Source organism: Callorhinus ursinus, unplaced genomic scaffold (genome assembly GCF_003265705.2).
Source record: "Callorhinus ursinus isolate GAN/ISIS: 27379988/994484 unplaced genomic scaffold, GSC_fseal_2.0 scaffold27, whole genome shotgun sequence".
In the NCBI taxonomy this organism is placed as follows: Eukaryota; Metazoa; Chordata; class Mammalia; order Carnivora; family Otariidae; genus Callorhinus; species Callorhinus ursinus.
The window spans coordinates 3230342-3245268 of NW_027397089.1; the positions used below are offsets into that span (position 1 = coordinate 3230342).

The following is a 14927-nucleotide window of genomic DNA, read 5'->3' on the forward strand; positions in this document are numbered from 1 at the left end:
ATGAGGTGATGTCACATGGCTAAGAAATGATACTGCTAGAGTCTGACCCTGAAGTCTGATTCTAACTCCATGGTCTTAAGCCCACACTGTGACACACTAGAACATGAAGGAGGGAAGGAGGAGCAGGTGAGTAGCCTGCATACAGAACGTGGGAAGAAAGTCCACGTCTAGCCTCTTCCCCGGTGCCGATAGAGGTTACGGGCTAGAGGACACAACAGTACAGTCCATGGACAGTGCTCAGATGTGAGTTACCTTCTCTATTCATTCTACTCCTCCCAGACACTACTGATCTGGAATGGAGAATGAAACAGAGAATAACCATAGACAGCAAGGAAGTTAATAAAAGACATGGTAAGCTCAGCACAAAAGGAAGGGAAGGAAAAATTTGGCAGGGAAAATGCAATATATATAAAAGTTGGTGGTTGTCAATGTAAGTGTTACATACTCCACCGTTAATATGTGCCTTCTAGGGGAGCATACCCTTGGCCTAGACGATTTCTCAAGCAGTCCTTGGAGATTTAAATGGCATGGTCTTCCTCTTCTTCCCCACATCAGTGTTCAGAAACCCAGGAGAAAGATCCTCAGCAGATCCTCTGAACCAACTTTAGACTCGCTTAGGATTTTTGGAAAGGACTGTTTTGGATGAAAGGTAAGAATTTCCTGTAATAAGTGATCTCCAGGGGACATGCACATGGAGGTGGGATAGAGATAAGGTGGTGAGAGGTCAGTAAAAGCAGTGGTTGAACCAATACATATATTCCTGCTGTTTTGTGGATGACAAGACCATGGGGAAAGACAGTTTGCCCTGAAGTGTCCTTAGGAAAAACCAGAGTTCAGTTTTGTGCAGGATGTTCTTTCTAAAATCCTGAAATCGTTCATGGGTTAAAAAGATTAGTGGAAAGGAAAGGAAAGGAAAAAGGAAAAAGGAAAAAGGAAAGGAAAGGAAAGGAAAAAGGAAAGGGAAGGAAAAAGGAAAGGAAAAAGGAGAAAGGAAAAAGGAAAGGAAAGGAAGGAAGGAAGGAAGGAAGGAAGGAAGGAAGGAAGAAAGAAAAAGAAAGAAAAGAAAGAAAGACCGTAGTAATACTTACATACATAAATAAATAATAAAATTCAGGTGCTCCAAATACATCCTCCAAATCACTCATCTTAATATAATAGCGTTACTTGCATTACTGCAAAGAGCAAAATTCTGATACATAGTCTTAATAGTGCAGTCTAATAGTTGGTAACCTATGATCCCACTCTCTTCCTGTCAGTTTACAGTGGTAACTTGGCCTGCTGAATCTCTATTCCTCAAAATGCTACTTTAAGCTGTAACAAATGGGGTAAAACCTGAAAGCTGTGCATACTGTAAGGCACATGGACATCACTCGATGAGAAATACAACTTCCCATTCAAGTCCTATAGACTCAATGCAACACTAACCCATTCACATACTTTTAGGGCCAGTTCCTACTGGTAATACCTCACTAAGAACATATAACCATTTTTCATATTGGCAGTAGACTCTGCTACAAGTAACACCCCTTCACCAGATTTGCCAAAATGCTCACATCACATTCTATCTGCACTTAGAATAAATTTGCTTAAAATATCTAGGTTACAACACATCTCTCCTTAGACACAACCTTCAAACTTTGCATCAAAAAATGACCTTGAACCTGTGAAGTCTGAAGGAGTAAAAGAAAACTGGTACTAATATGTGGAAAAACTATGTACATTTTGTGTATGGACAGGAATGCAAATGGTGGGTTACCAAAATGGTGAGAATCAGAAGGCTCAACCTTTTCAATACTGACCCATTAAGGGCTTCCCACAGCTCCCCCCGAGTCTGGTATGCACTACAGACAGGGATCAGGGCTACAGTCCTTCCTGATATTATGCAGTTATTGGACATGGCCCTGAGAATCTGCAAATATGAAGGGTCACTCTCTGTGCTATTGAATCAACTTGCACTGAGAAAAAAATTTAAAGTGGAATTAAATAATTCTGGTAAAGATTACTATAATTTAAGATAGCAAAGGTATTAAAATTCCCACTTCAGAGGAAGAGATGTTGAAGTTTAAATATTTATGACTCAAGTTCCCACAACTGATTGGGAATGAAAATGAAGACAGGCTTCTGAACTACTTTTCTTCTCAAGAATTTGTTTCTAAATATAGTCTCATTTTAAATGAAGGACATTGCAGTTTTGTACTTGGTCACAAATTTCAGAAGATTTCTCTAAGTATTTCCAAGCTATGATCCACTATGTAAATAACAATAAATCCTGCAAATAAATAATGCAATCACCTAGCAGGAAACCATTGCCAACTATTACACTGGAATGAATGGAAATATTTGCCTTCAAGTATGAAAGAGAGGTTATATACATCGTTTAATTAAATATAAACTTTTGGTGACAGAGAAAATTAAAATCCTTCTGATACATTTTTTTTTAACTTCTATTTATGTCAGTGATGGGAATTTTAAGAAAAAGCAATTGAGGTCATAAAGGAGAAAAGCAACTTATGGGAGTTTATTTTTATCTTCAAGTGAGAAATTCATATTTTGCCTACGTTTTTTGAAACATTAGGACTAAAGAATATAAAATTATATCTAATAAACACAAAACTGAAACTTAGCATTTATTTCGCTATTGGCAATGTCTCCTCACAAAACCTAGTATGATACAAGGGCATCAGGGGCCGGGGGTGGGGGGGGAAGGGGAAGGGGGCTAAATGGATACCGAAGACTCAGGTTAAATAAAAAGTAGGTCAGAAAGAAGGCCACAGAGACGGCACAGGCCGGCAGAAATTACAGCCACAAACATGCCAAGTGAGAAATAGGGAGAGACAACCTCTTGCTTTCCCAACCCAGACATCTAGCTACCCATGGCATGACCCTGAGGCATAACACAATGTGACATATGTAGATACAAAGGAAATGAGAGCGCATATCAGTTGATCTATACGACACACAATGTGATGAAAAAGCTGGTGGCAGAGACTGTGCTGCACATCAGGAATACAGAGTAAATGACAATTCATATTAGGGCAAGTTTAAGTATTTTTTAAAAAATTTACTCTTTCTAAAAGCCTACCAAACCTAGAATACTTATGATTTAGAAAATCTATTACTCTACCATCTTAAACACACACACACAACACACAGCTTTCTTCACCCCTCCTCTTTCTCCCATTGTGAATTAGCTCTTACCTGCCTCCTTCAAAGCGACTGATGAGATCTGATACCTTACTGGGTTTTTCTTTTGAGACACAAGAAGCAGAGGCAGGTTTCACTTCCTCCATCCTTGGTTTCTCACTAGATAAAGCTTTATGCCTGGGGGTTTGGTGTATATTGGACGAAGGTGAATTCTGCAGACGTAATGGCTTTGGAGGCACTGTAGAAAAAGAATTAAAAGAATTCAGTATTTCACTGATATGTATTCCCTTACAAACGGAACTGGTGGCCTGGGTGCAAAAATCTTCAGCATTATCAAACTTTTGTAAAGGAGTCTGTCAAATTTGTACCGAATCTTAACCAAGGGATCTTTATCCAGGACATTTGCTGTATCCTGTGGAAATCCCACCTCCAAGATTCAAGTGGTTCTTTTAATTTTAGGTGATTTTAAATACGGCTTTACTAAACATCTAGGGATCTGCATATTGCCATGACCTTCCAATGCCTACTAGAGATAACACAGCAGTTACTTATCTAAATGGAGAAAAGAAAGTATTAAATTTGAAACTAATTCCTAGGGATACACTGCTTGTTACTAAACAGATTTTCTAATTATAGAGTAATAGCTAATATAACAGAATCCAGAGCTAGTAAATTAGACATAAAAAGCCAACAAAACAATATCAAACAACAGTAATTACTATAGCATCTTCCCATTTAACAAAAGCACCTGATCTCATTTGATTTTAGATGAAATTTTTCACTTTACAGTCCTTTGAGGTAGGTAGCATTATTCACCTCTTAGGTCTATGAAGGTTCAGAGTGGTTAAGTGATTGCCCTGGAGGAATAAGGCTGATCTGATTTTATGACTGGTACCCAGACTCTAATTCCTTCCTCTGTCAGCATTGCTCCTTATCATAAAACCAGCAAAAGGGGGTTAGAGGAGTTCTGTTATTATTGTCTGCTATGTTAATAGTTGGCTTCTATTAATACACCACAAATTACTTGCTTAGTAGTAAGTCCTTGCCTCAGTTAACAGATCATTTTCTGAAATATTAAAATCTACGGAATTTCTCTAACAGAGGAGAAATTCTGTAGATGAGAAAATATGCCCTAAGTGCTTGCTTTATCAGTACAGGAATTACTTCAATTTTGAAAACCAATATAATTTTCCTCTTAGATTAACATTCTGGGTCAAGGATTATATAACATATGCATTTTTCTATAACTGGTTCAAACAAATCAAATAAAATCATTGTTTTTCTATTTTTAAATCCTTGTCCTGACTTCCCAAGGAAGGGCAGGGAATCATGTCTCCCTCTAATTACATGCCCCATTTTCCCCCAGCTGGTTACCCTGGTTTTCAGTCATCTCATTTCTTCTATAAACTCGGCTGACAGTTGCCTGATGCTCAGTGGCTTAGATGTCATCATTTCTATGTGAGTTACCAATTCTTACAAAGAAGGAAAGAAAAAGCATATCACAATAAACTACAGGTATAACAATTAATTCACCTCATTCCCTTTCAACACAAGAAGAAAATCCCAATTAAAAAATGGCATGCTTCTTTTTATGGAAATGGTGTTATTTTCCAAGAAATGCTCAGGGGGGATGATTAAATATAGTATCCACTGAGAAAGAAGGGACTTATAAAAGTGTGATATTTGTTAATTTTAAGGAAAGATTTCCTATGTAGTATACCAAAATAGCAAACTATGACAATATCCCACAGGAAAAAAAAAAAAAGTTTTAATATTAGGAATAATTTTCAACATTCCTAATTAGAATATTCAAAAAAGGAAGTGAATGTGTTCTTTATAATTCTATAAAAATTGTTATAAAATTGTTATTATTTATTCATCTAGAGTTTACTCAGTGAACATTATTTATTACATATCAGACACTGTTAGACGCTTAGAAGACTCAGATAAGATGATACATACCAGCCAGTTTCTGAGATAACTCCACTGACTTTTCCCATTTCAATTATGCTTACCTCAAACTGTTTCATAGCATTGTGTACTTTTTCTCCAAAGTGCTTATAATAAATCACTATGATTAAGTAGTCATAAATAGTATTAAATAAACCAGAAATAAAATATTAAGTATACTATAATGGAAAGCTTTCTCTTCCACAAGGCTGGAGTTCTGTGAGCGTAAGAAACAAGTTTATTTTGATCACAAATATGTTCACAGTAACCATGTACATAGTGCTTGGCAAATTTGTGGAATACATGAAGGAACAAATTAATGTCATCAATGAATTCATAGTCTAGTGAGGAGACAGTTTAATGAGGTTGATAAAAGTGGGCATTGGGTACTGTTATTTGAGAAGCACAGAGGAGGCATCTCATCAAGGGAGATAACCCGAATGGAAAATAAAGTAAATACGCACATTTTAAATAAAAGAGCACAAATGTTACATGGATATGACAAAAATCTCAAGATGATATATGAATGGCTAAAGTGTCAGAAACACTGCCTTAGGGGGAAATAATGTGTACTTTGGTCAAAAAACAGAACTGATGAGTAAAAAGGACTCTCATCTTTCCCTCCCCTACCCCCTCTCTCATCATTTCTATCTTCTACCCCCTATGGAGGTCAACATTTCCAAATGCTCTCTGGACATTTCCTAGGAGTTCTATCAGCACCTCCGTTTAACAAGTCTGAAACTCAACATACTATTTCTCCTCGCTGTAGTCCAATGCATGTAAGTGTTCAACCTCACTAATAATCAGGGAAATGAAAATTAAATCTAAAATAGGATTCTACTTCAGCCCCAACAGGTTAACCAAAAATTTTAAATCTGACAATATCAAGTGTCAGGGAGGATATTAAGCAATATGATATCTCATACATTTTGAGAGGGAATATAAATTAACAGAACCATTGGGAACTTGACATTTCCAAAATACATATCTTAAAGAAATTCTTACATATCAATACAGGATTTCTTTAAATTTTTACTTTTTCATTAATTCAATATTTACTGAATACCTCTTAAGTTCTATGTACTTGATCTTATCAATAAACAAAAGGAAAGATAAACAAAAAACCTAATAAGTAAACCATATATGGGAAGGTGGTGAGAGCTAAGAAAAAAGGGGGAGGGCTAATACAAGAACAAGATAAAAGGGATCTGGAGTGCAGGGAATGGGGGGGAAGGGCAGATTACAGATTATATTAAGTGTGGTATTCAAGGGGGGCCTCTTTGAAAAGTTCAGATTTGAAGAAGACTTGAAGTTGAGGGAGTTATTTTGGGAAGAGTATTCCATCCAGTAGAGACCAAGCTAGAGACAATGGAAGCCAATGTGACTGAAGCCAAAGCAGCTAATAGGCAAAAGAAGGTACTGAGGTCAGAGGGAGGGCCTGATAACCTGATAACGCAGAACCTGGTGGTGCCCTGTAAGGAGCGTGACTTTGAGTGGAATGAGAAGTCACTGGAGTTCTGTGCAAAGGAGTAACATGACAGGACTTCTAGCCAACTATGTCACTCTGGCTGCTTTGTTGAGGACATCGGGAAACAGGGTGGAAACAGGGTAGAAGCAGGGAGAAGAGTCAGGAGACTACTGCAGAAATTCAGGTGAAGGAACGGTACTTAGAAGGAGGTAGTGAGAAACAGGTGGATTCCAGTATGTTTTCAAAGTAGGCTTCCTGATAGAATAAATGTGAGGTATGAGCGAAAGAGAGAGGAGTCAAGGATGACTCTGGAGACCTTTGGCCTGAACCACTGGAAGGATGGAACTGTCATCAACTGACCACAACAGGTAGAGTAATTTTTGGAGACATCAGTAGTCCAGTTATGGACATGCTAATTTTGAGATATCTAGTTGACTGTAAGTAAATGGGCTCTATTGCAGCCAATTTTACAGACCGTAAATAGAACAAAACAATTTATTTAAAAATTTCCAACCATCTGAAATAATTACCAAGCATGAAAAAAATGAATTGCCAGTTTAAGTTTGGGGATTACTAGTGGATTTTGATTACTCTCATTTTACTTACTATGAAAAACAACAGCTGCCCATTTTATTTTTATGTAAACTCTAGCCCAACGTGGGGCTCGAACTCACAGCCCTGAGATCAAGAGTTGCATGCTCTACCAACTGAGTCAGCCAGGTGCCCTACACAGCTGGCTATTTTTAATACATTATGAATTTATAACATATTATACTTTAAGAATGGAACATTACACACAGGATGCTTTAGAAGAAAATGAAATGCATTTGAGTACCTCACATTTACTTAAATTATTCAAATAATGTGGCTTTCGAGGTTCATGAAACTTTTTTAAACATTAAGGTTTAATGATTGATGAGTAATAATATATGGGCTCTACAAAATAAACAATTATGGAGAATGCTGTGGATCAAAGCTCCTGAGAGAAAAAGAACTATTAGCTTTAATTGCTAAAGAAGTTATTTTGAGTTATATCTAGCATGGCAGGAAATAGTTCAATATTAAAAGTGGTGAACAAGAAGACAGACTTATGTTGGAAGTTGCTCAGTAATTTGCTTGACGGGTAGGATTGGTATGAAGTGAATAAACCATTGTTTTCCAAGGCTTTAGGGTATTTTCTGAGGCTGAGGCAAAACAAGCCCTAACTATTAAAGGAATCTATTTCAAAAGCTACAGACTCTTACTTAGATTCAAATGGAAGCTTATCTAATCTAAAATTTAGCTCTTTCATTGTTTTAAAATTGTAATTGTTCAAAAATACTTGTTGGTATTTTTTAATTGATATAACTGACATACATTATATTAATTACAGGTGTATAATATGATTCAATATTTGTATATATTGTGAAATGATCACTAAAGTCTAATTAACATCCATCACCACACAGTCACAATTTTTTTCATGGGTTGAGAACTTTTAGGATCTCTTCTCACTGATTTTCAAATATACATCACAGTATTATTAACTATAGTTACAAGCTGTACACTATATCCCCATAACTTATTAATAAACACAAAAATATAAACCTGATGTTGTTCCAGACACATTACTATATAATCACCACTAATAAAGGTATTCAATATTGTCCCTCCCTTTAAATATCACTAAAATAAACTGTAGCTACGATATTATTAGCACTCCAAAGGAGAAAAAAAAAGATTTAATTATGAGCTCTTTTGAGGATCCAGATAAGAGTTTCTCAAACCACTGACATTTCAGGTCAGATAATTCTTTGTTTTGGGGGGCTGGCCTGTGCACTGTACGATGTTGAACAGCATCTCTAGCCTCTCCCCACTGGCTGCCATCAGAAACTTCCATACGTGGGGTCAAGCAAAAAAGTCTCTAGACAATATCAAGTGCGGGCCATGGGGTGGGGGGGCTGCAAAATTATCTCCAGGTGAGAACACTTCTCTAAAATAAGAATCTTCAATTAAATTAAAATTACATAATGGATCTTGAAGCCTCAATAGGCTCCCCATTCATAATTTGTAAGGGATTTGCCATCAAGTGGGAATAAAGGTATCAGTATGATAATCCCTTGATCTGTACAGGAAGTCCCTATTAATAACCCCTTCCTTTCTCTGCCTCAGTCACTCAAATATTCTGAAGGGTTTGGAGAAATTAAAAGTAAGCTTCTCTCCACTAGAGGGTGGGGAACACTTTTATTTGGTTAATAAGTAAGTAGTGCCCAATTTATTTGGCAGCTGATCTGACAATACCAAGATGTAGCCTCATTTCCTGCATGTTTTTCCTCTATATAGCACACATTCTTCCAAGTTTTAAACAAAGAACAGCAGAAACAAAGTAGAGGAAACGTGGCGATGGAGCAGGGAGTCATTCAACAAGTATTACTGAAGGCCTGTGATGCCATGGGGGATTGGCAGTCCAAAGGCAGAAAAAAACTAAGATGGATGAGTGACATACAGAGTAGGTCAGATTGTAATGAATGAGAAAAAATAAAGTAGGTAAGAGGAAATATGAAATGTCAAAGGTGACAGTGGGGTTAAAATTTTAGCTGGGGAACCAGGGATGGACCAAGCAATGAGTGAGAGTACTTTTAAAAAAGTACAATGTTCTCTAAATCATTTAATACCTGGAAATAGACCCTATAGTTAGGTTAAATTATAGATATTAATCCATATTCAGAACAGGAAGTATGTATGTATTTAAATAATCAATATATTGACTTTAATTATAATTCCAAACAGCAAAAGCAAGATCAAGTGTTAGCTTCCTAAAGAATATGATTATTTTGGCACACAGCAGCTCAGGAAGGACACTGCTGTAATTTATCTCAATGAACTGTGATAAACAATGAAGTAATGCATCTTCCCAAAAAAGGCTTTATAAATAATGAAATTCCTGTTTGTGATCTGGGCAATTACATAAAACTGAATTACATTCATTTTTTATATTCTTACTTCATTTGATCTTTGTCAGCTCAGGTCTAACAAGCAAGATGGAATTTTGTATTTGGCAAATAAAATAGCTTAAACCATGATCAAAAAAATTTCTATGTTCATATTCAGATCAATTATATAGGGAGGAATATGGTCAAAAGAAAAGGTTATGAACTCATGAATGAGTCATTCATTGCAATCACCAATTATCTGATCTCACTATTTGATAGCCTTACCCCACACTACCACAAATATAGCCAGTAGTGAGAACAAAAAGAAAAATGTCCCACAATCTGGCAGATTCTATTTTAAGCCCCTTTCTGTTTAAGCGCCTTTAAGACTCAGAAATCCCAAAAACATAAGAACTTTAAAGAGTAACACTTGTTCTTTTATGTGTTCTCTGTAACAACTTTTCTTTCAAAGAACAAGAGACCAAAGTAAATACAACATAAATCAAATAGAAATTGATTTTTTCCCAAAATATAGTAATTCTGAAAATGCCCAGTATTGTTTCGCAGCTGAATGAATGTTCAGCATTTTGTACAAATAAAAATCTATTAGGAAGAAACTACACATTAAATCACAGTAGGGCTCAGCTTTGTGTTAATGTTTCCAAAGGTCTTACTCTCTGTCATCAAAATGCAGTTCTGTGCTCTTTAAAGCTAATACCCAGTTCACTAGAAATTTATTGCTAAAAGGAAATGGTCCCTGAACAAAACATTCAAAGATTTCCACCACCGTAATTGTTTTTCCCCTTGTTGACTGCTCAATTCTTGAATGGAGGAGCCATTTATTTTAAAAACTGTAGATGACTTTACTAAGAAGCCTTTTCAAGCTCCAGGTCCTGAATAGTATAAAATCACATTCTTACAAAGCATATTAAGCACGGTTTTACAATTATCTGTTTCACAGATCCTCTGACATCTAGCAAGTCATACTGATTTTCTGACAGTAGTCATTCATTTGTCACACATTTATTATGCAAATAGTAAGTCAGGCCATGTACTAGGTCAAGGATACTGCATGAAGTGATCACAGTCACCTTAAGGGGACATGTAAATTTCAGCAATGAGAAAAGAATATTAGAAAAATGTATGAGATGTTTTAGGAGCAGAACAAATACCCAACTCTGCCTGAGACTGATTTTTTTCCCTGAAAAAAAAAATGCACCCAATATTTCCATTGAAAGCTTAAAACTCTTTCTTAGTCATTATCATTCTTCTGGGTAGCCTTCATCAATAACATAACACCCAACCTGATCAAAAACAAACAAACAAACAAACAAAAACCCATACCTTGTGGCTTTGGACTTGCAGCTGAGTGTTTCGTGGGTGTTTTTCCATTTATTCCCTGAGCCTCTTCATTAGATACATTCTGATCAACCAGTGGGGTCGTGCTTCTTTTCAAACAAGGTGGAACTATAGTGATCTTTGGACAGGTACTGCTGCCTGGAAGAGTTCAAAAAGAAAGGACAGGTAAATAGAGAGGTAGAGGGCAGCTATGTCCCATAAGTTAAATGTCCCATGAAACAAAAACAATCACAGATAGAAGACTAAGCAAAGCAGTACGTTTCCCATGTGTGCTGGCCTTGACAGAATTTCTTGGGAAAGATTTCATTCCATGTGCTTGAGAAACCTTGTAATGCATACTGACAGAGATCACCACGCACGCGCGCATGCACACATGCACACCCCCGCCCTCTCTCCCTCCTTTCCTTGTAGGGCCACAGAAAGGGCAGAATGCAGCTGCTACAGGGGAAGGCGAGGACTGGAGGGCCCCAGCACTCATCTGTTGCAAGCGTTCCTTTCCAGCGGCCAGTCACCAGTCATCGAGTGACTAGAGTGACTCGAAAGAACAAAGCAGGAAAGCACCGACATGACAGCTGACCTAAAGACTCCAGAAGAATGGTTCAGTGAGAAACGAACAAACACACACACACTCCTCTCACTCATGAGTGTACTCAGACTCCACATCTACATATATAAGCTAATACCCACATTAAAAAAAAGGATTATACAGATTATACTGTCATATCTATAACTCAGAACTCTAAAATGTTAAGAGACTGAAATACATCGTAAAACATAGATGTAGGAAAATAGATCAATTTTTGTTCGATTCCTGATGTAAGAAGTTAACTGTTGAATTTCAGAGACTTTTTAAGAAATCATATGCCACTGTTTTCTCTTTATACTACTTGTATTAAATTTCCCTTTCTTCTGGTTGACCCAGTGATATTAACAACAGAGTGGACCCTGATTAGGAGAAAATAAAATTTCTACCAGGAATATTATGATGACTAAATAAAGTATTCCATTTAAGAAACTATCACTGTTTAAAAAACAGAGTTTCATTTTTATAGAATCCAAATATCTAGAGAACTGTGAGATCAAAAGCCTTAATTATTCAAAACAAATGCTAATAAAATCCAATCAACTTTTTACTGAGTAAAAAAATTCCATTTTGATTATTAAACAGTACTAATTAAAAACTGCACACACTGCTTTATTTTCTGTGTTTTCCTTGAAATTTACCTTGGTAAAACAAATTTTAAAAGATATTAACCATTCTGAGTATTGTCGACAAGTTCGAGAGATCCAGTGCTACAACCAAGTAAATGGGTTTTCATCAGACACCCTTCTGCTAAAATGGGCTGCCAGCTGGATTAAGCACCGTTTAGCCAAACAGAACAGAGGCTTTGAATGCAAGATTTATAGATTTGACAGTATATTATGACAAATGCAAACAGAAGAAATAAAAGCTCAAATCTTTAAAGGTGTGATCCTATTTGCCTTTTTTAGAAAAACCATGTGAAGCAGGCAAAATCTAACTAAATAATCTGTAGCATGATATCTAACCACTCAGTCTTTTAAGAGCATTAGGATGTTTGTTCCACAGTGATCCCAAGGATGGCTTCCGGGTCCTAAAGGCCACCAGCTGGGGTCTGGAAGTATGGCCTTGGGACAGAAACAGTGAAAAGCCAGAGCTTAGCTCCAAGTCAGAGGCAGAAACTATAATGTGATTGTAAAATGAGGCACTGAAAGTACGAATGTGACTTATAGCAACAAAACTATAAAAAAGAGGCAGCTAATGGGTTAAATGAGAAAACAGATTATACTGAATCTTTGAAAAATAAATCACATTACATATTAAAAGATGAAACCACTTTAATAATTAGCCTATTTAGATACAAAAGATGTCTTGAATAAGTAACCTGAAATTAAAAACTAGGCCCTTTATTTCTGGATAGCAAACTTTCAGTGTATGATGGGTTTTATGCAAGTGTCATAGTTATTAGAGAGTTCTCCCATGAATGTGCCAAAAGGCCTGCAGTAAGAAATCAACCACATATCCACTTTCTTATAAATCCATTAAAGTCACGTTTACAATTTTTTTTGTCAGTGCAATAAATCTACAACTAGAAACTTGATTTTAGATCATTGCTTAACACCAGTCTGCAAACTTTAGCCACTATCACAAAGTATGAAAATATGGTAAAAGAGACAGAAAACACATTTTGAAAGGGTTAAGGGAAAAAAAAAAAGCAATGACAAATAGGCAACAGAGACCATTTGTAGCTGCAAAGCCAAAAATATATTTTTTAAAGATTTTATTTATTTATTGGGGGGGGGCATGAGAGCCAGAGCGGGGTGAGGGGCAGAGGGAGAAGCCGACTCCCTGCTGCGCAGGTAGCCGGATGTGGGACTCCATCCCGGGACTTTGGGATCACGACCTGAGTGGAAGGCAGACGCTTAACTGACTGAACCACCCAGGAGCACCAAAGCCAAAAATATTTACTATCTGGCCTTTTACATGAAAAGTTTGCTGGCCACTGCTCTAGGTCAAACACATCATGGTAAAGAAATGTGCCATAAAAAAAAAAAGGACCATTTCATTAAATACTTCATCTTCTGACATATTGGAATAGCAAAAAAAAGTAAAACTTTTTTTTTTTTTTTTTTGAGTGTTTATGATTAACTCGGCCTACTCACATTTGGAGACAGTTCTTGTTTGGGTGCCAACTGCATAACAGGGAACTGAAACCAAAACTGTAATCAGATGGTCCACCCATTCAAGAAATTTAATATTAACTTTTAGATTCCAACTTACCAAGAAGAGTGACTAAACAGTTAATCTTGGGCCCAGATACAAGTACAGTTATATTATGTTAGTGTGAGGGAAGGGGTCCTATTTAAATAATGTCTCTTCCTGAGGACTGATAATGTTTTCAGCCATGGTCCTACCCATTTTGCATTCCTCTGCATTTGGGTTACTGATTTATGCTTGTTGGGTCGCATCTCCTGTAAGAAATGTCTAGATATATGCTAACTGCAAAAAGCCTCAGACATTTTCAATTAATCAATCCAGCCTCATCTTTGACTTCAGCTAGAGAGGTTGCCACTATGCTTCACTTTTATTTATAGGTCTTCTTTTGTATCACTTGTGAGTGGCAGATAATCCATCTTAATGGTTAGGGTGACTTTGTCTCCTATTTGCAAAACTTTGTGTTGAGCTATTATTTTATTTTGCAAAATCATTCTCAAATAGCTCTTTCACACTCTTTGGCCATCCATTCCAAAACAAAGTCCACTCAGTTCTCTGATTCTACAGGCCTGCTCTCTTGCCATAGTATCCATTCCCCCAGATCACATCTTTCTGGCCTTGCTATGGCCATGTCTATCCTGCCTCAACCATTCATGACATCTCTTCCAACTGCACCAAGTCTCTAGTCCATAAAAGCTCAATGGACTCCCCTCCTTGGGACAAGAGGGTCTCTTAGATTTAAGAAGTAAGAAGTAGTGTTCTAGGGAAGACAAACTTTTTAGGACTACATTGTCCAGAGTAAAGAGATACCTTAAAAACAAACAAACAAACAAAAAACCCACAACTTATTTTTTTATGGAAGATTTTTTACTTGAGAGAGTGCGCAAGCATGAATATGCATTGGGGGAGGGGCAAAGGGAGAGAATCTTTAAGCAGACTCCCCACTGAGCGCAGAGCCTGATGTAGGGCTCTATCTCACAACCCCTGAGGTGACCTGGGTGGAAACCAAGAGTTGGATGTTAAACCAACTGAGCCACCCAGGCATGATCCGCACCACCCCCAAAACTTCCTTTGAAATATTTTTAGATTTATAGGGAGCTGCATTCAGGTTCCTAAAATTAGCATCTTATACAACCATGGTACATTTATCAAAACTAAGAATTTAATATTGATACAATACTAAACCACAGATTTAGTTCAGATTTCATCAATTTTTCCACTAACATCCCTTTTCTGTTACAGGATCCAATCTAAAATATCACATTGCATTTAGTTCTCATTGTCTCCTTATTGCACCCCAACCTGAGAGAGTTACTCGGTCTTTGCTTGTTTTGTATGATGTTGACACTTTTAAAGAGTC

General features: G+C 36.9%; 1 protein-coding gene across 8 annotated transcripts in view; it reads right to left on the reverse strand.

Moving 5' to 3' along the window:
• Positions 1 to 14927, reverse strand: part of FGD4 (FYVE, RhoGEF and PH domain containing 4) — a 208144-nt gene that overhangs the window by 52937 nt on the left and 140280 nt on the right. For all 8 annotated transcript variants that reach the window (XM_073877727.1, XM_025879512.2, XM_025879509.2 and 5 more), the window contains 2 exons: positions 10819 to 10971; positions 3199 to 3382 (listed from right to left, as the gene is read on the reverse strand). In XM_073877727.1, the coding sequence (XP_073733828.1) occupies positions 3199 to 3382; positions 10819 to 10971 (337 nt within the window). The remainder of the gene's footprint in view (positions 1 to 3198; positions 3383 to 10818; positions 10972 to 14927) is intronic.